The sequence below is a fragment of the Apium graveolens genome, chromosome 10, assembly GCF_009905375.1.
Source record: "Apium graveolens cultivar Ventura chromosome 10, ASM990537v1, whole genome shotgun sequence".
Taxonomy (NCBI): Eukaryota; Viridiplantae; Streptophyta; class Magnoliopsida; order Apiales; family Apiaceae; genus Apium; species Apium graveolens.
The window spans coordinates 207,801,106-207,827,737 of NC_133656.1; the positions used below are offsets into that span (position 1 = coordinate 207,801,106).

At 31.2% G+C, this 26,632-nt stretch overlaps 1 protein-coding gene across 18 annotated transcripts; it reads left to right on the forward strand.

Moving 5' to 3' along the window:
• The first annotated feature begins 1,574 nt into the window (after nucleotides 1-1,574).
• On the forward strand, nucleotides 1,575-19,719 carry LOC141691380 (uncharacterized). 18 transcript variants are annotated; one of them, XM_074496113.1, is made up of 25 exons: nucleotides 1,575-1,961; nucleotides 2,088-2,157; nucleotides 2,294-2,375; nucleotides 2,459-2,510; nucleotides 2,603-2,644; nucleotides 2,731-2,904; nucleotides 3,334-3,454; nucleotides 5,144-5,283; nucleotides 5,834-5,878; nucleotides 7,533-7,610; nucleotides 9,274-9,430; nucleotides 9,592-9,651; nucleotides 9,779-9,915; nucleotides 11,321-11,492; nucleotides 11,727-11,924; nucleotides 12,128-12,201; nucleotides 12,299-12,392; nucleotides 16,355-16,745; nucleotides 16,908-16,976; nucleotides 17,113-17,194; nucleotides 17,278-17,337; nucleotides 17,435-17,487; nucleotides 17,575-17,747; nucleotides 18,260-18,380; nucleotides 19,280-19,719. In XM_074496113.1, exons 18-25 carry the CDS (start codon nucleotides 16,360-16,362, stop codon nucleotides 19,299-19,301), a joined length of 966 nt encoding a protein of 321 aa, XP_074352214.1. In that variant the 5' UTR covers nucleotides 1,575-1,961; nucleotides 2,088-2,157; nucleotides 2,294-2,375; nucleotides 2,459-2,510; nucleotides 2,603-2,644; nucleotides 2,731-2,904; nucleotides 3,334-3,454; nucleotides 5,144-5,283; nucleotides 5,834-5,878; nucleotides 7,533-7,610; nucleotides 9,274-9,430; nucleotides 9,592-9,651; nucleotides 9,779-9,915; nucleotides 11,321-11,492; nucleotides 11,727-11,924; nucleotides 12,128-12,201; nucleotides 12,299-12,392; nucleotides 16,355-16,359; the 3' UTR covers nucleotides 19,302-19,719. The 18 variants fall into 18 exon arrangements, with proteins under 18 accessions (XP_074352214.1, XP_074352216.1, XP_074352215.1 ...); XM_074496115.1 differs by lacking the exon at nucleotides 9,779-9,915 and having other exon boundaries at nucleotides 2,088-2,162; XM_074496114.1 differs by lacking the exon at nucleotides 9,779-9,915 and having other exon boundaries at nucleotides 2,452-2,510.
• Nucleotides 19,720-26,632: the final 6,913 nt, after the last annotated feature.

A 26,632-nucleotide genomic window follows, 5' to 3' on the forward strand; every position in this document is an offset into this window, starting at 1 on the left:
TAATTATTATTGTAGCGTTATATGTGACATTGATAACCTAATTATAACATATATGTTAAAATTTATTTTATTTATTTTACTATTTGAATTATTTCATATTATAAATTTGTAAATATAATATTTTAATCATATCATATAATATGTTTGCGTAATTATTTTTTTATTAGTATATATGTTTTTCTTAATGTTGTGGAGTTTGACCAAAAATTAGAGAGTTGTTTAGATTTGTCTCTTGCGATGTTTATAATAATATTTATAATTTTTTGGTTCTAATAATGATTTTCAAAAAAAAAATACTTTACATTTAATTGTCAAAGTACTTTTAAATATATTTTATTAGATTCGTATTTCAATTTTGAATTTTAATAAAAAAAAAATTATTATTATATTTCTTCCTAATTTTTATGTTTTATATGATTCATGTGTTCTAAATTTTTTAAAAGACAAACTTAATTTCCATTAAATTTTGTAAGATACATCTGCTCTAAATGTTTTAAAAGACAAACGGTATTTTTACTTGTTACACAACAAAACAAATCACATGTAATAGTTATACCTAAATATAATTTAAATTTGTTTCTTATTTTATAAAATAAAAATTATCTGTTCATAAATATTTTAAATCAAATTATTTCTTGTATTATATATATAATATAATACTTTTAATATTATTTAATATCACTTAAGAAAATATAATTGTACCTCACATAATATGTATATGTAGTTATTTTTATTTTATTTATATATTTTCTTTTCTTAATATTGTGGAGTTTGTTCAAAAATTTTGTATCTTGCCAATATTTTATCATTTTTCGATTCTAGTACTCATTTTGAATAAAAAAATTTACCTTTTTTTGTGACAGTAGTTTTGAATTTATTTTATTAGTCTGATTTTCAATTTTAAATTTTAAATTTTAATAATGTTTTATGATTATTATTATATTTCTTCCTGGTTTTTATGTGTTATAAATGTGTAATTATAGTTTAATTTCTTAATTAATTATTTATTTTTAAAAATTATTAAGTATTTTAATGAAATATTACAATAGTTGAAATACATATAGTAATAATATATTTTATTGGATTATTATTATTATTATTGTTGTTAATATTATTATTATTATTATACCTACACTTTCACCCGTGCAACCCCACCTTATTTTTTTCTATTTTATTAATGATTTTGAAAAAAAATACTTTACATTTAATTTTAATGGTATTATTACTATATTTCAAACTTACTCATTCCAATTTTTTTTTAAGAAAATTATACTAATTTAACCTGATTATAAATGATTTGTTAATTGTTACTTATATTTATTTTTATTAAAATTATTATTGTTTGTATTATATATAATATAGTACTTTTAATATTTTTTATATCAATTAAGAATATATTACTATAGTTTAGTTTCTTAATTATAAATATATAGATTATTAGATATTATAGTAGAATGCAATTTACCTATGTAACCGCATCACCAAAACTCCATTACTCTAATTATATACATATACATGATATAATATAATATAATATTTGTTCAAATTATTTACCGAATTTGACTTGGTGGAGTTTTCGGTAGTTGGTTCAATTCTAATTTTGGGTTTGTTTTGAACGGTGTATTGGCAGTTGTAATGAATTTGGAGGAAGTCTCGAAATCAAACATCTGTCTGGAAGCGAAGTCGTCATGTTTACAGACCCGTATGACAAAGTTTAAATTAAAGCGAAGAGGTGATAAATGGTTTGCTGAAGTGACAGACTGCTAGGCGCCATGTGCAAAGAAGCAGTCCAAAGAAGTCACAAATCTGAATTCCTCAATACACTTGAATGTTTTTAACAGCCAATACACTAAAGTGATTCGAAAGACTGACGGCCCTTCAAGTTCCTATGTTCAGAATGAACCTCTTGATCAGAGAAGTTACATCGATGCTTTAGGAGGCGAGGGAGGCATAATTAATTAGTTAGTAATTTCTAAACTTGTGACTAACTTCTATAATTGTATTTTCTCTTATTATGGCTAATTTGTGCCTTAATTATTCAGTAACGTCTAATTATCTGCTTGAACTCATCTCCTTCCTCTTTGCAGGCCAGGGCCTTATTCTTCTCGTTCAATTCGAAGAGAAAAAAGAAACAATGTAGGTTGCCCCTAAGAAAAGGTGAGGTATTGAGTGTCTCCGTTTTTCCTTTGACCTTCTTTACGTTCCAATTTTACGTGTGTTAGGTTTTTGAAAAGTTTGTTATTTGGGTTCTGTTTCTATAGTAGCCTTACCAATTCCTTTTTTGCTGAGACAGGTGCGGAGATTTACACCAGACACTATTTAAGCCTAATGGACTCCAAGATGGTACAGAGTTGGCTTATTTTGACAAGAAAAAGGTTGTGTATGATTTCACTTACAGTTTATGATGCTTCTGATGGCTTTCTTCTAATTTTATAGCTTAATCAATTTAAGTTTACAGTAAGGGCTACAAGCAGGGGAATGGTATAGTCTGTAGTCACTGCGATACCAAGGTAGATTTATTTTCTTCATGTGGCATTCTACACTCTTTTTGAACCTTTTCATTTTCTAAAAATCCCCTTCTATTTATTTCTTTGTTGGACAGATTAAGCCTTCCGCTTTTGAGATACCCTCAAAGACGACAACCGTACGTAAACTTTAAAAAGGTTTATGTTTTCAATTTTTTTGTATCAACAAGAAAAACTTAGTTATAAAACTATTTTTTTCTTACAGCAAAAAATATATACGCACTGCTGATGGGCATACCCTGTACGAGATTGCTCAGTGGTTATCAAATGGTCAAAGCATTCAAGGCATTATGAGCAGTAGTGATGACAAGTGTGCAGTATGTGGAGTAAGGAGGGGAAATTTTTGATTGCGGTGGTTGTCTTTGTGCTTATCATGCAGGTCACTTTATTGTTGTTTGTGTTGGTTATTTATGTTTGTTGATTTGAGAATAACCCCCTTGGCAATTATCTTGTATAGAATGATGATGTCATCATGGCATCAGCTGGGGCTAAAATAAAGTATTTTCAGACTAAAACTGTCAGAAGTTTAAGCTGAAATAGCAGTAATTGCTTGGGTTTACCATAATTCATACTACTGAACTTTCTCTTGGATCTTACTGATGGCAACTTATGTTTTGTGTTCTCTTGCTTTGCTCTCTTAACTTTATTTATAAAACTTTGATGTTAATCTTTCAGTGTGCATTTGACATGTATGTAATTATTGTATCAATATTGAGTTACAATCAACATGAAATCTTCTTCTTTGGGTAAATGTAATTATTTAGGTCTGATTTTAGTTTCATTTTACACTTTAAATGTGGCTGTGCAGTTTGTTTGGGATTGGAGGGTATTCCTACCGGGGATTGGCACTGTCCATGCTGTTCAGAAAACACTGGTCCTAGCGGAAGAGATCCTAGTCCTGTCATTTCACAACCTGATCGAGTTTCCAGGTTTGTTAATGCTATCTTTTGTACTGGCAATTAGATGTTCGATGAAATTATTTAATTTTAAAAACATCCATTTTCTGGAAAAGTAAGTACAACTTTGCAAGCAAGAGCAATGGCAAGAAATGTAAATGACTAGCAGAAGGTGGGCACCATATACAATGCAATCACTAATGCCTCTTCAGATCTTGTAAATAAGTTATAAAGATAATAATAATTGCGGACTTTAATCATAAAAGAGGTCTTTACACTTGTATAGAGTTTAAAGCTTAAACATATAAAATTTAATTTCCAATAAATGTCAAGCGTGTTGGCATCTTGGATATGAGAGTTGAAGTCTTGCTCATGAATCGGACACCTAAACTACTGAGTCAACACGACGATCGTTTAGTAATTCACATATTACCATTATTTATTTAATTTAATATCTATATTTTTCGTTATAGTTCTATAAACATGTGATGTATGCATCCTTTTTATAATCTGTACTGCAAATTATATTACTACACATGATCACTTTTTCATGATATATATTGAGGCCAACTTCCTGTAATAACAATATCAATTGGGTGACACATTCTTTGAATACGTCCCTGCGTGAAGAAGCACATGTCAGTCAGTTCTGAAGTAGTGACAAGATTTACATTGTACTCACGAGTTAAGATAAATGGTAAAAAATAAGAGAACAGGAAAAAAATTAAAAATTTCTTTCCGAACCATACTATCGAGTTGTTTTGGGAGAAAGCGGTAGAAATCTTGGAATTTCTTTTAATAATTTTATCTCCATTATATTTCTCCCAAACTTGGGCTGATTGGAAGAGAAGCTCTAGCCTCTAGTACATCTCTTTGGAATAATAGTAGTATATTCATTTTTTCAAAAAAAAAATTCTTATATTTATATTTTTCTCTTTTTTTGTGTGGATTAAAATGATGAGGTCTTTTGCATCTATTCACAGACCAGAGCATAAGGGTCGGATCTCCATTAGGGCCGTTTACAGTTTGATGAAGGCAACAGATCATAGCTTAAAAAGATATAACTTTTGGAGTGTGGTAACAGTATTCTCATCAACAAAAATGTGTATAGGGGAGTTCATGCTAGTAGATAATTAAATAATATATTAGCTTTTTTAGCAGTACTTTCGAAGGTTTAATCTGAAGCTATTTAAACGGTGATGATAAAACTGTAGTTCACATATTACAAACCTTTCCTTGATGCTTTTATGTTGTTTTAAAAACCTTTCCTTGAATAAATATAATCTAATCATTATCGTATAAGAAAAAATATGAAAAAGTGGTTAGAGTGATTAACCGATCATCAACATAATGACTTTGTTCGGAAATTTTTATTATTGACATGTTCAACAATAACAGTGATTGATAAATAATCATGAAACATCAAACAAGTTATATTAAAAAATTATTTTTATTTTTGTTCTTCATTCTTTTTCTTATTTGAAAAAAGCCTACAAGGCACAAAAAATATTAAACATTCTATCCAAATCAAAATGCATCAAAACGTTTGAAGGGGCAAACATGTAACCAAATCTTTCCAGTGATCCATGACTTCTAATTAGCCAATTTAGATGCTACTATCTTTCATCTCTTACTATATATTAAACGAGGACGAAGGGCAAAAAGTGCCAAGAAATTCACTGCGAAATGACGATAATAACCTTATTTGACATGTATTAACAGAAATGCCCCTCTGACGTTTTATGATCCAAGGCTTTATTACACGATTTAATCTGCAACATGTTAGACAGTCTCGGCGAAAGAAGAGTCTGGAAAGCCAAGATCGATGACCGCGCATTTTGGATCGGCCTAGGTGGAGAAAGGTTGGTGTTTATGAATTTCTTTAATTATAATTGATAGAAGTCTTTGGATGTGAAACATGTTACTGAATTTCCTTTCATTTTAATTCTGATTTTTGAATATTTGTTTCGAAGCAAATTCAAATTGTGCCTTGTGTGTTCCATTGCCATGTTTGTGATCTTTGTTCTTTAGTTGACTGGGAAGCTATATAATTTGTGTTTGTAGTAATCAATAGTTTATGGCTGTTTATTTTTGACAAAAAAGTTAGATTTCATAAGTTAAAGGAAACCGTTATTAGTGATGACCCTCTTTTAGTCTCAAATGTTGGATGGTATATCACTGTATCGCTGGGTTCTTGGTGGGTTTAGATCACGGGTACATGGATGCTCTCATCTCTATGCATACTTCAAAACATATTAAAGCCGTCTAGGGGGAAAATATGCCAAAAAAATTCATGACAAGTGACCTTTATATTATTGAGTTGCCGCTTTAGTTTGGGTTGGCAAATCGGAGCTCCAGATAATCAGTTAAACTAATTAATTGTCCCTTGCTTTTGTCTATTTGATTATGAAGGGGACGCGTATGAGGAAGATGAACAACACTTGCCCATTGTCAAAGGTTAGTGTTCGGTAATTTATGAATTTACATCAATCGTGTTTGTGATTACGTTATATTGCGGATTTTAAAATTTCTAAGTTGGATTATTTCTCATTACATTTTTGGATAGGGGGCATAGTCATATATGGTATTTGTTAATGGTTGTCTAGACACACAACATTTCCTTTCATTTCCTTTCATTTACTGTCATGCAGCTTGCGTCTTAAAAATGCCTATCAACCTTTTACTCATACTTTTTGTGTGTTAGTGTGTTTCTGTGAACTTGGAACTATAACTCGAAGTGGCAGTACTTGCCCAGGAAATCACAATTGCAATATTCAGTTATGCCAAACCTTCTTAGATACCTAATGCTAACACACTGATGTATAGTTTATCGTGAGATCTCTAAACCACCTTTTTATCATTGAGGCTGTCACAATAAGCGCCTTGATTCGATCAATTACAGCAATTTCCCCAAGAGTCTAGCCTCACAATTGGTTTTTTATCAACTTGATCATAGTCAAATTTGTATAATTTGCAAAGTTTGTTGGAATTTTAATAGAAAGTGTACGATGAGAGGTGAAGGCCGGGTCACAAGCTCAATCAGTTGGAGGTATGGGTGAAATATTTTCATCCACCTAATTCCTTGAAAGATCTATCATATCAAGCCATCACTGAAGTAGAATATGCAACACCATGTAGAAACTCACTTTGAGATCCTTATCTTGAAGCTTCAGATCAAGGATCATGCTCCCACTTTTATAGCAGTGCTCAACCCCACTAAATCTGCATAGAAAACCTTCGACATTATTAATATAGTTCCGATGGTAGATACTTATAAATGGGATCTTTTAGAGAACACTTTTAGGAATCATATACATTTAAAATAACTCTACCACCATAGTTAAAACTTAAAAATGATTTCCAAAAACGGCTAGACAGAGATGGTAATATAAACATTAGGAGTTCAGTTTTCTTTGGTAGTAGAACAGCTTGAAGCCTCCTAATACACTGTTCTATAAAAGCTGGAAGTTCCTGATATAATGTAAGAAAATGATTATACTACATGAGCTCTCAATAAAAGCTGACCTGGTTTCCAAAATATATAAGTCACAGATAACTATAAGTCAAGCCCCGGTTAGAAACAGAAATGCAAAACAATACAAATTCAAACAATTCCCAAACATTTGCCTGATACCAAGATGTGAAGAGGCCTTATATATCAAGATATTATGTGCATTTGGAGATATATATGTAATAAAGCCCGGTGAAAAGGGAATAATTATTCTAAAACTAGCCTCTTTCACATTTATAATGAATTAGGTAAAAAAAATTAGTGAATGTGTGAATGAATGAATGAATCCTATGTTTTTAATCAAAAATATTGTGTGTTAGAGAATGCATACTCACACAATTGAATTGAATTAACAGCTATATCTTACACCACAAATGCAGTACTAGAATTATTGAAACTTTTAGGTTAGCTTTTCAATTTTACTTTGGTGCTTTTATTTATCATGTTGGGTAGGATTATGAGGGATGTCTTATGCATCTCCTAACCTTGAATACCCGTCACTGCAAGTAAGATACAAGAAAAATGAAGGAAAACAACATTAAATATTATATTTATTCAATGAGTATTGAAAAAGGTTTGAAGCTTTTTCCTTGACTGCAGGTGTTAATTCTTGCAGTATATATAGGGTCATATTTTTGTTATATGTTCTCGGCTCCAGAGGAGAATTTAGTTGGAAAGGTAATTACTCTGTAACTTGTCTTTAAACTAAATTATTTGTTAGATTTTGGTGCTTTTCTGTACTAAGCCTACCCACAATGTAAATGATATCGTTATTAGTTGTACAAATTTCGAACATATACCATAGGCCCTTTTTATTCCAGTATTTCATTATTCAGCTAAATTTCTGCTTTTTGATTGGAAGGCCAATCAATTAATGAATAAGTTGTATCTTCCCTAGAATAATGAATATAAATAATGTATGTCTTAATTTGTGTCACAACTATTTATAGAGATCGTCCTGTCCTTAATTTAATTTATATATGAGTGTTGTAGCAATTCTTACCCCAAAAGTTGAAAAATGGGAGAGGGTACTTGTAAAAATCGTAGTATATATATTTTGCATCAATATATTTGTCCGTGTCCAAATTAATGAAGATTTTGTAATCTTAGGCTTTTTCCAAGGTTTCCATGGTGAATGTAATTTCCGTTAAATAATATAAATATTTAATTTTGTTAAAGATAATCATAAATATGTAATTTAAAAAATTCTGTGTGCATGTTATCAAAAGTTAGGTAGTTTCTAATCTAAATAAAAATACTATTTTTGTTTAAAAATTTCAAAAGATCTAATTTGTTATAATATTCAATTTTTTATAAATTGGTTGTATACTTGTGTATCTACTATTTTAAAATAAATTATGAAAATTTAAGAAATACTGTCTCGTATTAATAAATGGGAGGAATGTGTAAAATGATCATTTCATTATCTTTATTATCTGATTGGTAACATGAGCAAGTTTATAATCCATCCGTGAAAAATAGACAGCTTGTAGGATTACATACATTGCAATTTGTGCACCAAAAATTACCAGTTTGTGTGACTCAAAAACTTGTATAGGGGTTAGCTGCTTGTCAATAAACATAAGTGTGCAATTATACATTTGTGTTTATATAACAATTAGGGGCGGACCACAAGAACCCCAGCCTAGGTGAACTTTTACTGGCCCGTACTAAGATTTATATAGGAGTGTTATCAAGCCCAGTTAAGAAGAAATAAACGTCATGTCCACGTAAATATTAACCCATATAACGCTCAGTCTGCCACTGAGTAAGATGCATGCAGTTTCTCTTTATTTCTTTATATATAAATTGCGCTAGAATCCTTTATTTCCTGTCTTGAACTTAAGATACAAAATATGATAAAGATGAAAGTTTTTAAAATACTAATACATAAACTTTTAGCAATTAATTAACTATTTATGATAATTAGAAAAATAGACAAATAATTTTTTAGAAGCATATTAGAAACATTAAATTTGGTTTATAAATATTTAGGTTCATAACCTTGTACAAGTAAATAGGTTTCAAAAAATATAGATCAGTGAGATCTGAAACTACTGTATATAATTTTTTTAAGTAACTATATTCAAAGGTTTTATTAATGTGATTTCAAAATTCAATGGTTATAAATTGAGTGACCAGATTACTAACAAAAATTTTAATGTTTTATTTTTATTATAATAGTAAAAATGCCAGTATGCTCGGTTATTTTTTTATGTGCGAATTTTTTTCCCAGCCCCGGTAAATTTATAATCCCGGGTCCATCCCTGATAACAATCCTTCTGAGTAACTTGCTAAATTCTCAACTGATTTTGAATAACTTACGAAATCTCAATTGTAGATGCTTCATATTATCAATGGAATGTCGACTGCAGAGGTATTAGACTATTTCAAAATTCAAAGGAACTAAATCTTCGTTCAAAGGACATTACCGCGGAGCTTAATCAGAATCAGAAGGAATGTATTTTATCAAGGCTATCGGTGGATCATCAAAGCTTGTAAGTATGATTAATGTTATCCTCTTATTGTTTACAAAAGACCAAAAAGTTAAATTTCATTACACGAATACAGGAGACAAAGGAAGACACTACTAAATTTGACTTTTGGATCGTAATACATTAATGCTAATACTACCATAATTTTGAAACCTTACTTGCAGTTAAGGCGTCAGATAAAGGTTGAGCATCCACTGAAATAACACATTTACGGAAATTAAAAGGTACGCAGAAGAATAGAGGTTCTATCAAGGTGTTTTATGATGAAGTGGGCTCGTATATTTCCAAAAGACATAGTTGTATTGGGACTGCTAATATTTATTTTTATCTGATATATCACCTATTGTGAAGAGCATAAAAAAGGGGCCATCATGGGAACATATGGGTTGTAAACAGCACAGGCTTCCCTTACTGTCGAAACAATTCTGCATTAAGCTGATTGGGGTAAACTAATGAACTGCGAACACAAGCTACCCTCTTTCAACAAGGTGCAATTATCATTTAGTCAAGCAAAATTATTACACAATGCTCAACCACCTCAAGCAAACCGAACCCAAAAATATCGTGACGGCAAAAAAATTAGTGAAATGTATATATACATGCACGGGCTGTTACGCTAGTTTTCAATTAATGAACGACCGATCAAATAATACTAGTATAAATATAGCAACATGCAAACTATCCTGAGAAATAATATGAAAATGCTTACAGCCGTATTCGGTTGATCTAATCGGAGATATTACATTTCGACAATCAGTTAAGAACCACTTTTTCGTATTTATATTTTTCTTTCAACCTTGTCTTGATTTACACCGCTTTTATTTTGATAGTTTTAATATTTCACAAAATTTCATGAAATTCTAGTTTAATCTCATTCCTTTTGCCCTCGAGTCATTTTAACTCATTCTCGGTGCAATATTATTTCCCTATCCACTGTGCTAATTTTTCTTATATAACTCGACAAATAAGCCTCACGTGTTCGGACAAACGAGACATATTTGGCTTTGCACACAAAATAAAGGAAAAAAAGTGGATAAAAATCGTGAAGTGATTTAGACATAAAGAAAAATAACTTGGACAAAAAAAGAAGCTGACTTGAATTAAAAAAAAACTAAATGGCTTATGCGTTTACCCAGGATACATAATACAAAATTATATTTTTTTTAATCTGCATCACACCCTAAATTAGAATGAATTAGTGTTATTCAAATTAAGTAGGCCATGTATCAAAGTTTAAATGTTTGTAATACTCTTTTAATATAATTACACATATTTATTAATCGGTAATAATCAAATACATACTTATATGTTTATATAATATAAATAAATTTTAAATAAAAATCATGGATAACATAAATTATTATATTGAAAATGAAACAAAAAATAGAGCACTTTTTTATTTAAAATAATAGAACACTTATAACATATTATAATTATCTTTGATGCTAATTAATTTTTAGTATAAATTGTTAGTATATATGTCATCAGTTTTTATTTTTTAATCCTTTCAATCCTTTTTTATTCTCAATCACCATCGCCACTGCTATTACTTTCTCTGTCGTTCTCAAAGCCTCCGGCTTAGCTGTATGTAAGTTAATACCTTTTTTTCTCTTCTATTTTCCATGTTCAAAATTTATGCGAGCAAATTAGATTAATATATATGTGAAGGTATTTGATTGCTATATTGCTTTGGCACCAAATGATTGCCTGTTTGTGCAAATAATTCTTGGTTGTGTATGTATATTGCACGTACATATATGTTTGGCCTATTTTAAATAATTCTTGGTTTGATGAAGCTATTCTTTCTTACAGAACTTGAGTGTTTGTATATGTTCCTATATATTGGGATTTGCCGAATAAATGTAAACTGAATTTTACATCACTGACTTACAGGAAAACAGAGGTAACTTGGACTCAAAATTAGAGAAGCAGATGGGACATAACAGTGATGTTACCGGTTCAAAGCCAGTTACTGAGATTTGATGATTAGTTGCAAGTCTGTGCTTCAAAAATCCCGGACGTACAGTTTTTTTTGTTGTCTAAGCAATGTGTTCAATTTGAGCAGGTATCTGCAAACCGAATTGGAGTATATATTAATATTATATGTATAGAATGGATAGTAGTAAAAACTAGATTGTTATTTCTAGTAGAATAACTTTTTTTAATTTCCTGAATGATTTTTTTATTAGCATTACTTTTGATTAATTACTATTGTTAGATCCTTAGAATTATATAGATGACTAAAAATTAATTGTACTGGTGGGGTCCTAATTATAGCATATAGTTTTTTTCTCAACAGAAAATTGAATTTGACGCTCTTGATAATCGAATCAATCACTATGGTACAGATCAGCCTCCAAAGTTTGTAAAATATCTACAAATCTGTCCTTGAGTGCTGGAAACTTTTATATGGGCTGAGTTGATCCAGACCAATCTTTTAAAAAGGAAAATGATGCCTTCAGACATGCAGTGGTTGTGGCTGTGGCTCCGGCTGAGAGTGAGCTTCTTGATTTTTTATAAAAATATCCATTTTTCCATACAACCGTATAATAGATAGTTAATTTTATTTATATATCTTTAAAACCTTAGACCTAGAATTGAATTGTAGATCCGCTTCTTACTGGACTTATGCCACTGCATTTGCCTGCTTGTAGTGTACATTTTCGGTGCATTTGATCCTTTTGGGTAATTATATTTCAGTGTTCCAAATTGTTGCACTACCCCCAAGAAAAAGATCCAGAACTCAAGAAATCTACCTTAAATTTTGATTATAGGTACCCAATGCAACAATCTATTTTTGGTATCTGCAATGCTGTTCTGTTTATGTATTACATGTAGTTTTCATTTTTGTGCATCATATTACTCTCTCAGGTAGTTAGTGGTACTGCCGATGGAGGCATCACCTAATTTCATTCAGCTGCACTAACTGTGCTCATTGAGAGTGTGCTTATCCTCTTGGAACTAGGTACTTCCATATCCTGAGGTCACTGAGGTCACTGTTAAAGTTAGGACTGCAATTGATATGATATATAACTTTGATATTCGAACTCTTTATTTTGGCGTTAAATATCAATCACATGATTCATTGCATCCAAATAAATCACTCTGGTCACTATTTGCAAATCTGACCCAATGTGATCATTATCTTATTAAATTTGTATCAAAAGTTAATGTCAATTGTAATTATGGTCAAACTAAACGCTGTCAGTCTAAATTTCTGTTATCATTTCATTCTAAATTATAGTCAAAATGTCAATTGTATTTCTTGGCTATATTGTATACTTACAATGTATGGCTATATTGTATATGTACAACGTATATGTAATATGATTATGTATTTTTTAGTTTAATATTTTATGTAGTTGAAATTTATTTGTTATTGTACTTTTCTAAATAACCTCATAACTTGGTTTTACTAATACTAGCCTAAAACCCGTGCGATGCGTGGTTATTTTAAATAATTGTTATATTATTATTTCTATTATAATATTTTATCAATTTTATTTGTTAAAAGAGTAAATATTTCTAAATAAGTATAGCTGAATATATATTATAGTAACTATTTATAATAATCAGGTTTAAAAAAAATTAAGTTCATAGACTGACACGGTAAATAGGTTCTGAAAGATATATATCTGACCCAGTTAAATAGTTCATGTATTTCAATTAGAATAATTAAATTTAGAATTATTTAGGTTGTTGATAAGATTCATATATTGTACTAATTTATATAACTACTATTATATCTATTTATAAATTTGATTTAAAAAGTTTAATGATTAGAATTCATGCGAACAAACTACAACTGAGTTTACCGGGGAGTAAAGGTGATTTTTGATTAGTGGTTTAGTTTGAGTGATATAAAGTGTTAATGTTGATATGTTATATATTCATAAAAACTTCGAGTTTGAAGTTAGTTTCAAAACGTACAATGCGAGTCGACACATATTCAATTTATCAACTGAGGCTGATTTTTAGTAGGACGCTATTATACAAACATGAATTATCTCCATTTTCATTTTAATGAATTAGTATAAATATTACAGACATAGATAAGAACCCGTAATTATATAAGCCTATTGTATCATTCAAATTCAGGCAATTATATTTATTTTATTTTTAATTTTATTTTAACGCGGGCTGAATATTATTTCGTTTTAGATTGAATGTGTTATATATATATATATATGTATATATGTATATTATTTTGCTTTAGCTTGATATCATTATATCAACCGGCGAATTATCTTTCAATTTTAATATTATTTTAGCCGATTTAATAGTATATATATTTTTAAATGTGGCAGTGGTATTCGATATTTTGTTTTAGTTTGATACAACGAATCCAACTAACTATATCTAGTTTTTTATATTTTTATATTTTGTATACATTTGGTTTTTCACTCCGGACACCCTCGTGTTAAAGTAAAATGTAATAAAATTGATTTCAGATCAGAAAACAAATTGTACATTTGAAATCTTTGCAAAAATTTACATGAAATGGACCTTTAAATCATGTAAAACGGAGTTAAAATAAGTGAGATATATTTTGAACTTTGTAACCAAACTTTGAACATTAATATTTCACTCATATTGACTCCATTTTATATGATTTAAGAATCTAGTTGAAGTAGTTTTTCACAAAAAATTCGAACATACAATTTTATTTTCTAGTCGGAAATCAATTCTATTATATTTTACTTAACACAAGGGTATCCCAAATGAAAAACCATATGTACAAGGTTACCACGAGTAAGGGTCAATAATAAATTGATGGTACCAGCGTGAAATAAAGTTTTCGACAAATCCTTCAAATTCTCGTGGATTTTGGTAAGATTTCAGAAGATATAAAATACACTAGCAATCTACCAAATTATCAAATAAAAAAAAAATCCACCGACCTTTGAATACCATCAAAAATTAATGAATTTTTTAAAATCCAAGTTAGTACCATCAGATTTTAATAGATTTTTTAAAACCTAAATTGTAAACACACGGATGTTAAAAGACTTTTTTCAACACTTATTTAATACCACCAGATTTTAAAAGACTTTTTAGAATCCAAATTGAATACGCCAAGATTTTAAAAATCCAAAAAAAATCGTATGAAATATGAATAAACACACTATTTCTTTTGGTAGATCACTTTTGGCTAATATACAATAAAGGTAAATGTTTGATTAGGTGGAACGAACCAAAGAGAATCACATTTATTATTGGAGCGAATAGAGATGAAACAAATTGAAGGTGACCGATCTTCGTAAATGGCTCTCTTGAAACGTTGTTTCAATTAATTCTTAAATAATGCACTAGATGATACCATGAAATAAGCAAAAAAAAATGTATTTTTGCTTGTAGATATGATATAATTATGATAAATTTAACATGAAGGGTAACCTTTAACGTGCCAAAGAAGTTGTTTGATATAAATTTCAGGTTTCTCTCTACCTAATTTGTATGTCATGCCTAAATCTACTTGTTTCTTTTACAATTAATTTTGATTAATTAAAGAAATTTGTTTTGTGTTTTTAATAAAATTTATAATTTGTTTTCAAACTAAACATAATGGAAAATTTACAATTTTCTTGAACATATGTTAAGTCAGTGTCAGTAGTCCATGTTGAATCATCAAGGCAATTAGATTTGAATATGTTGAATTAAGAGAAGTTTTATTGAGAGTGATGAGATAGCCTAGTGGTGCGATTTATCCTGTTAGTAGTAGTGCGATTTATCCTCTCTTAGTTCGTCCGGGTTTCGATTCATCGACAATTATTAAAATGAATACTACTCCTCTGAGCTCAAAAGTTTACTAAAAATATTTAAAGTAGATTAAAGTGGTAATGTTAATAATGCGGGGGTAAAGAATTATTAATTCTTTGTTGGAATCTTTTGTATTTAATAGCTACAATTATATGTTTATTGGTTTTTGCTTTTGTTAACTTATTGAAAATACAATTTTGATTTAGTGTTATGTTTATTGACGTTGTTGTAAATGAATTCAAATGATTTTTTGATGTTTAATTTAAAGATTTTTTCAATAACTTGAAAGGATTTTTCGATTTTTTATTTAAAGAATTTTTCGATAACATGTACATCCATATCACTAGATATTTACGATCCGGATAAAGTTAATGTTTTGTTTTTGTATTTTGTCAATACCATATGTTTCCAAAGAAATTGATCTTTAGTGATCAGTTTTTCGGGAGAAACCTATGATTCGTAAAAAATGTATCGGGACAGAAATGCATCTTTAATTGATTGCTAGAACTAGAATTTTTAAAAAATTTTTGTTTATCTAGTTAATCAAATTAATGGATTATTCAAAATTAGGGTTCGAACAATCATTATATAAGAAAAACAACCCCGAATTCTTTATTCTTATAAAAAGGTTAAATTCACTAAATGAGACTAATCTAAATATTATGTGATAATCATGAACTTATTTTTAAATATGAAGATTGTTGTGATATTGATAATCATTATGTGTTTTACGTGGTCAAAATGAATATAAATATTTAAGTAATATATTGAATAAATTGCTATTGAAATATGGAAAATAACAAGGCCGCCAAATGGGATCTGAAAATAGTTCCCAGTGCCAGGTGTCACATTTTTATTGGTCTTAGCAAATGTTAAATGAGGTGGACTCTCCCTGCATTCACAATAGCCAAACCATTAAGCCGATTGAAATTTCCTAAACACATCATTTGGGAACAAATGGTGCCCAATTTGGTACATCTAGCATTACTCTTGAAAAATTAAGTTTTTTTCCTCAAGAGAATAACATTAGATCTGTGCATACAGTTGGTGGTTTCCCAGATTATTGTGTATGCTTGTTCAGATTTACCGAATTTGACTTGGTGGAGTTTTCAGATTTGGTAGTTGGTTCAATTATAATTTTGGTTGTTTTAAACGGTGTATTGGCAGTTGTAATGGATTTGAAGAAAGTCGCGAAATCAAACATCTCGCTGGAAGAGAATTCTTCCCCTATGACGAAGTTCAGATTAAAGCGGAGAGGCGATAAGTGGTTTGGTGAAGTGATTGCAAGGGTGCCATGTGCAAAGAAGCAGGCCAAAGAAGTCACGAATCCGATTCCCTCTCTGAAAGAGAATTCCTCATGTTTTCGAACCACGAGTAATCAAAAGATGGAAAAACCAGTGAGTGATGACCCTTCGATACACTTGAGCTTTGTTAACAGCCAATACACTGAAGTGATTCGAAAGACTAATGGCGCTTCAAGTTCCTATGTTCAGAATGAACCTCTTGATCAGAAAAGTTACATGGATGCTTTAGGAGGCGAGGAAGGCATAATTAAGAAGTTAGTAATTTCTGAACATCTGACTAACTTTTTTAGTTTCATTTTCTTTTATTATGGACTGTTGCCTAATTTGTGCCTTAATTATTCAGTAATGTTTATGGGCGGGGAAAGGCCCCATTAACAATTATTATTTCCTTGTACTGATCTCCTTCCTCTATGCAGGCCGAGGCCTTATTCTTCTCATTTAATTCAAAGAGAAGAAAGAAATAATGTTGGTCGCACGAAGAAAAGGTGAGGTATTAGGTGTCTCCGTTTTTCCTTTGACCTTCACAAAGTTCCATTTTTACGTGTGTTAGGTTTTTTATAGGTTTGTTATTTGAGTTCTGTTTCAATTGTAGCCTTACCGATTCCTTTCTTGCTGAGACAGGCGCGGAGATTTACACCAGAAACTCTTTAAGCCTAATGGGCTCCAAGATGGTACAAAGTTGGCTTATTCTGTCAACGGAAAGGTTGTGTATGATTTCAGTTACACTTTATGATGCTTCTGATGGCTTTCTTCTAATTTTATAGCTTAATAAATTTAAGTTTACAGGCTATATGTACAGGCTACAAGAAGGGGAATGGAATAGTCTGCAGTCACTGCGATAAAAAGGTAGATTTATTTTCTTCATATGGCATTCTAAACTCTTTTGAACTTTTTCATTTTCTAAAAATCATTACCATGCTTTATTTCTTTCTTTGTTGGACAGATGAGGCCTTCCGCTTTTGAGACTCATGCTGGATACTCCAAAAATCGACAAGCGTACGTAAACTGTAAAAAGGTTAATGTTTTCATTTTGTTTATATTTACCAGAAAAAATTAGTTATCATACTATTGTTTTTCTTACAGCTATAAATATATATATACTGCTGATGGGCAAACCCTGCACGAGATTGCTCTGCGGTTATCAGAAGATGAAAGCATTCAAAGCAACATGAGCAGTAGTGATGACAAGTGTGCAGTATGTGGAGTTGGAGGGGAACTTTTTAAATGCGGTGGTTGTCCTTGTGCTTATCATGCAGGTCGCTTTATTTTTGTTTGTGTTGGTTATTTATGTGTGTTGATTTGAGAATAACCCCCATAGCTTAATCTTGTATAGAATGATTCACGACATCAGCTGGAGGCTAAAATAAAGTATTTTCAGACAATAACTGTCAGAAGTTTAAGCTGAAATAGTAGTAATTGCTTGGGTTTACCATAATTCATTCTACTGCACTTTCTCTTGGATCTTACTGATGGCAACAATGTCTGTATTCTGGAACTGACGGCAAAGTAACTCTGAAATATTTATATTAGTCGTGTAGTTGATTTTGCATCTTCCATACACATTTTTCCCTTATGTTTTGTGTTCTCTTGCTTTGCTCTCGACTTAATTTATAAAACTTTGATGTTCATCTTTCAGTATGCATTTCACATGTATGTCATTATTGTATCAGTATTGAGTTACAATTAACATGAATTCTTCTTCTTTGGGTAAATGTCAATTTTTAGGTCTGATTTTAGATTCTTTTACATTTTATACGTGGCCTTGCAGTTTGTTTGGGATTGGAGAGCATTCCTTCCGGGGATTGGCACTGTCCATTCTGTACAGAAAACATTGGTCCTAACGGAAGAGATCCTAGTCCTGTCATTTCACAACCTGATCGAGTTTCCAGGTTTGTTTTTGCTATCATTTGTACTGACAATTAGGTATGTTGGATGAATATAATCCACTAATATCTCAAATTTTTAATACCTTAAAGAATATCATTGAATTTTAAAAATATCCATTTTATGGAAAAGTAAGTGCACCTTTGAAAGTAAGAGCTATTGGAAGAAATGGCAATGACTAGCAGTAGGCAGGGCACCCTATATAATGCAATCACTTTAGCCTCTTCAGATTATGTAAATAAGTTAAAAGATAATAATGAGTGCAGACTTTAATCATAAAAGAGGTCTTTACACTTGTCTAGAGATTAAGTTTAAACATATAAATTTAGCGGGCGAAAAATGTCAAGCACGTTGGTATGTTAGATATGAGAGTTGAAGTCTTGGTCATGAATTAGACACCTAAAGTACCGAGTCAACACGATAATCGTTTAGTTATTCACATATTACCATTATTTATTTAATTTATTATCTATATTTTTGTTATTGTTTATATACATTTGATGTATGCATCCTTCTTAAAATTTGTAGTGCAATTATATTACTACACATGATCACTTTTTCATGAAATAAATTGAGGCCAACTTCTGGTATTAACAATATCAATTGGGTGACAAATTCTTTGAATAGGTCACTGCATGAAGAAGCACATGTCAATCAGTTCTGAAGTAGTGACAAGATTTACATTGTACTCACGAGTTAGATAAATGATAAAAATTAACAGAAGAGAAAAAATTCTTTTCTTTTTTCCTTTTTTTTCCAGGGAAGAAATCTGGGAATTTTTTTAAGAATATGTGAGATGATTGGAATAGAAGCTCCAATACATCTTTCTGGAATAATTTCACAATGTTCATTTTTTTCAAAATAATCTATTAATTTTTTGTTTCTCTTCTTTTTTTTTCAACAGAAAATTTGGGAGCGTGGATTAATAATGATGAAGTCATTTTGCATCCATCCACAGCATGAGGGTCGTATCTCTGTCAGGACCGTTACCTTCCGTTAGTGGATGAATATAACTTTACCCTCTACGATTTGAAGAAGGCAAGAGATCATGACTTATGTGATATAATTTTTGGAGTATGGTAGCAGTGCTCTCATCAACAAAAATGTGTATAAGGGAGTTCATGCTAGTAGATTACTTAAATAATATATTAGCTTTGTTGGCAGTACTTTCTAAGATTTATTCTGAAGCTATTTCAACGGTGATGATAATAATGTAGTTCACAAATCACCATCTTACTATACCAGTTTTTTATGAGTAAGAATTGAGAAATAATGTAATTGATGCTTATATGTTGCTGGACAAAATTTCCTTAAGTATAAATCCAATCATTCTCTTAGTGGTGCTATGTACCCGAAAATGGTTCAAAAAAATGTCCCAAAATGACGAATGACGTGATTTTATTCGTGGGACTCGTATGTATGCACGAGGGGTCCATATCAATTATGAGAGAATAACTAATAATTAGTGACTACCAAGTATTTTATAACGGTTTTTGGAACGCTTTTTGGGAGCCTCACATTTCTCTTCTCTTATATCGGAAAAATGATGAAAAAGTGGTTAAATACGGAAGGCAGGGCCGGTGATGCTTATTTGCAAAAGTTGGACTGATCGGATGTCTTCATTTAAGCGATGATGCTGAAGAAAATGAAATGAAGTAGATGGTAAAGTAAGCCGGGTTGATCAATCTCGATGATCGTGAGAAGCAAAATGATATTGAGTTTCATTGAAAAAGAATCATCGGTACGAGTGATAATGATGGGCATGTTCGAAAATTATAATGATTGATAAATAATCATGGAACGCCAAACAAGTTAAAAGAAATTTTCAGTTTTTATTATTGTTATTCATTGTTTTTTCTTTTTAAAAAAAATCGTACAAGGCACCATAAAAAAATTAAGCATCCCTCTCCAAATCCAGACACATGAATACATGATACATCAACCAAATCCTTGTAGTGACCATGCAATTAACCAATTCATAAGCCACTATATTACATTTATAATTAACAAACAAACAAACAACTAGGCAACACGCCTGCTGATGAAAATGACGCCAGCCTTCCTCGTGTGATCGAATTGCATATATTGTAACGACCGTGAATTTTACGTTGTATTATATCATATTTATAATAAAATATATGTATTAATATGTCATTTATGTGTGTGATTATCTGTTAAACCCTGTTTGTTATGTGTTATGTGTATGTCGTGTCATTTCTGTATTTTTAAGGTATTTTTCAGATATTTTATTTTATATTCATAACCTTCATTTCAAACGTTTTACGTCCCAAACAATGATTTTAAAACCAGTATTTCAAATAAAATAATGGACCTTGTTTTTTCATCAAACGGCTTTTACAATCGCATTATTCTGAACATCTAGATATTTTATAAATTTTCTCGTTTTACGAAAAATGACTTTTCTGGGCCCCATTGGGTGTTAAAAACCCCACAAAAATCATATTTTTATTTTAATAAAATTTTAGGACTTTTATTTATACCATTTCTTTGTATTTTTGCAATATTCACAATTTTTGGGAAATTTTGGCATATATATTGCATATATAAAATATTTATAAATTAAATTTTAATACTCAAAAATTATAAAATTAGGGGCCTATTAATTTTAAAAAGTGTAGAATTAGGGCCTTAATTTTATTTAGGAGTATTAATTTTACTACTATAAATAGCCTAATTATTAATTAATTATAATTAATAAATCAGTTAAATTCAGAAAAATACAAAAATTCTCTGAAATTCGGGTCGGGAAGAACAGGGTCGGGTCGAGAATTCAAGCCGTGATTTTGAGCAGATTACAGCACCAAAACAAGCGATTCAAGTACTCAAATCGAAGGTTTCGATATTTTCTTTCCAATTCTAGCATCAATTTCAAGTTTTAATTCGTAGTTTTTGATTTTTGATTTTTAGGGTTTATGTTCGGATTAGGGCTTTTTGATTTCAGGGTTATTTTGATGTTTTGATGATTGATATAGCTTGGTTATGTGATTTACAGTTGATTCATGGTGTTTAATTGATGAAACGATACCTAGATAGCAAAGTACGATTTTTAGGGTTTATACCGAATTTTCAAAACACAACTCGATGATTTCTGTGAATATTTGGTTCTGGTAATGTTGGGGCTTTAATTGTATATGTTCTTAACTTTGATTTGCATTATTAAACGTTAAGTTTTATGTACAAATAAATGATTTGGACTTTTGGCCGGAGTTGAATTGATTTTGATCGGAGAAGATAACCTGAGGATTATTCCGTGATGTTGTTGCCAGAATTAGATTGCCAGAACGGTTTAGAATTGATCCCAGCTTAAAAACGAACCAAACGATGTGTTTTTGGCCATGAACGGACCTTGTCGGAGTCCGGCCGAGGGCTGCCGGAATCTGGAAAATTTCCAGAAACCGGTGGACCTTCAAGGTCGACCCGGTTGTGTTCTTCGTGACCCGGTTGACCGTGTGGTTGACCCGGTTTTGATCCGTTTTTGTCAGATTCTGGTTTCTGACAAATATTTCTGCAATTTATTTTATTTTATTTTTATTTTTATTATAAAATCAGTTTTATAAATTCTATAAATCTAATAATAAAATTAGATTTAAGTTCTGAAAATTATTATTAATAATTCCTAAATTATTTTCTTAATTTATAAATTCGAATTTAGTGATTTAATAAAGTATGTAATTATTTATTTAATCATTTATCTATTTATTTAGTTATTATTTAATAGTTGATAATTAATAATTAAAGATTAAAATTTATCGAATAATACGAGAAAAGATTCGATAATTAGGAAAATAAACGATTAACTCGTAGTTTTACGAGTAATTGAATGATAAGTTCGATTATTAATATTATTATTATTATTATTCAGACGATAGTTAATTATTCGTATAATATCGTAATAATTATTCGTAATGAATAATTAAATACAGGTAATTGATTTAAATCGTCTACACGTAATAATAACTGTAATGTTTCGATAGTTATGCGAGAAACACGAATAACTCGTAGAAATACGAGTAGTGGATCGTTGAGTGGAATTATGATTCGAATAATAACTCATTTACTTAATAATTAACGTACCAGTTAATGATATCGATTATCTACTTATAGATAATCGATTTAATCGAATAAATAACGATAAGTTGTAAATAATTGTAATAAGTTGTGATTAATCCTAATAATTAGGGATTAATTATTTTAAATTATTAAATAATTATTTATTAATTATTTATTAGCTATTTATTTATTAAATATTTAAAAGTGACTAATTATTTTGATAATTAACCACATAATTTTCAATAAATCATAACTTATTCATTTTAACTCCAAAAATTATAGAAAAATTATTTTTGACTTTGATTTTTCTTAAATAATTATTCTAGGATTTAAAAATTGGTAATAATTAATTATATTGAATAATAAACTGAATTATCAGTGTTTAATTGATAATAATTCAACCGTTAGTCCGATTTAAGCGAAACGAAAGCAATTTTACTCAGAAAAATGAATTCTTTTTATTAAAAATAATATGAAGACCTAATTTCTTCTAGAAATTATCTGACTCTAGTATTTGCTTGATTATCAGTCGAAATACGTACCGAGACGAATCCGAAAAATTCCAGAAAAATGGCAAATGAAGAAGAAGGTGATCAACGGAGCAATCAGCGAGTCGATTTTTATTCTAAAAATTATTTTAACTATAAAAATGATTATGTGCTTATGTGCTTATGTGTATTATGTGGTTAATCGAGTCTTACTTGCTTATATGCAATATACGAGTCGGTCATAAGCGTATGGGTAGATAATAGGAACGAAATGAAGTCGATTCAAGATGCAACTGAAGTACAAAATGACTTAACCAGTCTATTTTGCTAACAGAAGCTAAGCTAGAAAGGCAGATCGAGTAGGTGATAGACGAAAGTGAGTTAATTACAGTAAGTCGCGCAGAAGTCAAGTTTCTCCCCTATTCTACTTTCAGAATAGTAATATTCATTTCGAATTCTTATTACGCTTGTACTCCTTTAATTCTTTTATTCATATTTTAGTTTGATTCTTATTTTATTCTCTTCATTTGAATTCATTATTCATATTCCAATTGTTACTCACAATTATTGATATATTCTGGTGATTAGAATATATCAAAGCATACCGATTGTTCTGGTTGCTATTCCAGGGACTGGATAATACTACTTTTGGGATTAAGCCTACTTAATCCTAAGGACCGGGACATAACCGGATCCTTAAAACGGGTCGTAGTGCCTGGGTGCCCGACGGGATCTATATGGTGAGATATAGATCTGCACGGTATCCTGGCTGATCAGCAGGGTATAGCTGCGAACTTGAGTCCAGTTTAGTTCATTTGTATTCGCCAGTAATGGCCTTCTTTTTATTCTTGTGAAATTATATATTTGCAGATATACCTGGGTTACGGATTTATTTAAATTTCTTTAACCCTATTTTATATTTTATAGACTTGTTGAGCAATTTTTGGCTCACCCCTTTTGTTGTTATTCACCTTATTGTTTTCAGTTAAGAAGGAATATGAAACCCATCAGGACACGAGTGGTAAAGAAGCGGGTCAAGCCTCGGGATCCTCTCATACCCAAGGTGTTGATCCCAGTCCAGGAAGAAAGCTTTGAGTTGTCCGAGCAGGTGGAGTGTTGATAGATAGTGTGTGTGTTTGAATAAAAGTTAAACTTAGTTTAAAATAAATTAAACAATGGTTTGTAATAAAGAGAGTTTGTGAGATTTTAAATGTTGGTTTGTAATAAAAGTAGTTAGTGGTTCTTATTTTCATACTTCAACATAAAAAGGTCCTGGTTTGTGTTAAAGGGGTTTAGTTTCATTTCTTTATTATTTATTAATAAGCTTGTACAGGTTTGGTGATTAGCTCGTAACCCCCAGACCTATACCCCGGGTTTGGAGGGCGTTACAGTTTGGCATCAGAGCTGTAGGTTTGGTCCCTGAAAACAAGAACATTAGGATTAAGATAGGATAGGGAGATCACATAAGATAGGAATAGTGAAATAGGAAGAATAGTATTAGGATTTAGGTCAGATTAGAATAGGGAAATATAAATCTTAGGATTGTCTAGTGACCTTTTCTTTTCTTTGGTATATTATCAGATGGCATCTTCTGGCTATTCTGCATCTTCCGAGAAGACAGTCACTGGGCCAGCAACACCAGTTATACCTCCAATATCTGAGTATATATTTCCTCCTCTACCACCTCCACCACTATTGCCACAGGAGCTGGTACCACCAGTTCAGGGGATAGTTCATGACCCCATAGAGATGTTTGATCCTTTTGAGTTCTTCGAGCCGATGGTTCCTTTACCAGTTGAGCATCAGTTTATACCGGGTATTGAGTAAGAGTTACCACCACCACCATTGTTACCTCATATACCAGTGCATGCCGCAGAGCCGGACATAGTTCAGATGATTCCAGTCGAGGGGATGGGAGAGCATAATGTGGATTTACAGCTAGGCTTACCACAGCAGGGTACAGGTATTCCAAGGATTCCTTCACAGGAGTCAGTAGGTCAGGTTGTTCAGCCGTATATGGTACCATACCATGAGTATAAAGTTATGAGGGATGATGTGGAGTATTGGCGGGCACAGTGTCGAGAGATTATGCATCTGTTTGACCAGAGGGACAGAGGACCGTTAGCGGCCCTACAACCAGATTATCATATGAGATAGCGATTGCAGTCGGTGTTGATGAGTGCTACTTGGGAGATTGATGATTTGACCCATGATGGACCTCCTTCTTTTGCAGAGTTCTATCAGATATTTCGCTTGGCACAGACTTTGGTTCACGCACTTAGAGAGGAGCTTAGGTGTATTCCACCCGGGTTCTGAGACAGTTGAGACAATGACTTCAGAGTACAGATGTATATAGAGGCAACATAGTATAACCTAGTGAGTAGTGTGTACGTGTGTACTAGTAGTTTAACCTGTAGTAGGATTTTGACCTGTAGTGGTAGTATGACTTGTAGCCGCGGTGATTACCAGCAGAGCGAGACTTTTTGTATCAAGCATTTACACCTGAGGCTGGTGTCATGTATATAAACTGAACTTTTCAAATTTCTTTTATTTAAATCCCAGTCTTTACGGTTTTACAGCATTTACTTTTACTTTATTGTTTTACAGCTTTTCATATTATAAGTCCTGTTGAAAAAAAAGAAGAGAAAAGAACAACCATTTTATGTAATTACTTACATTTTCAGTTTTTACATTCAATAACTGTTTTCTTTATATAAATCATTAATACATGATAAATTGTTTTCATTACATACTGTCAATTGTTTATTAAACTGTTAAACAAATATCACTTGTTTTATTATCAGAAGAAGATGGCACCAAAAATAAAGACTAGGGCTGAGACTTGTAACATCAATTCCGAAGGTCAGACTAATGAGACCATGAACCAAATGTTCCATCTGATGCAACAACAGATGGTAATGATGCAGCAGCAGATGTAGCATCAACAACAGCAAATTCAGCAACAAATGTTACAACAGCCACCTCGTTTGGAGCCTCAATTACCACCAGCATTACCTATTGTCACTTTTAAGCAGTTTCAGGCATTTAAACCTCCAGAATTTGATGGGTCTACTGATCCTATCAAAGCTACCACCTGGTTAAAAGAAATAGAGAAAGTGTTTGCATTAGTAAAAGTAGGTGAGGACCGGAAGACTGATTTTGCTAGTTACTTGTTGAAGGGAGAGGCAAATTATTGGCGGAAATCTAAAAAGGCTTTAGAGGCTGAAGATGTTATTGTTTGGGATAGGTTTAAAGAGTTATTTTTAGAGAAGCATTTTCCTCGCTACGTAAGGAATCAGATGCAGATAAAGTTTTTGGAGCTGAAGCAGGGAAGTATGTCTGTAACAGAATATGAAGCCAAATTCAATTAATTGGCTAGGTTTGTTCCGGAACAGGTGAACACTGAAGAGAAACGAGTTCAGAGGGATTACGACCATGGATAAGTGGACATGTTGTAGTTTTTGAATTAACAACATATATCGCTGTAGTCCAGAAAGCTTTGATCATCGAAGGGGAAAGTGAAAGATCTCAACGAGACAGAGGACAGGGAAGTTTCCAAGACCGTTCCAACAGGAAGCCGGGATTTCAAGCCCGGGCAAATTTGAATTTCAAGAGGATAGGATAGAGTACACAAAAAGCAGGTAATCGTTCCCAAGCCTCCAAATAACAGGGAATTGTTAAGGTTCCAGTGCCGTATT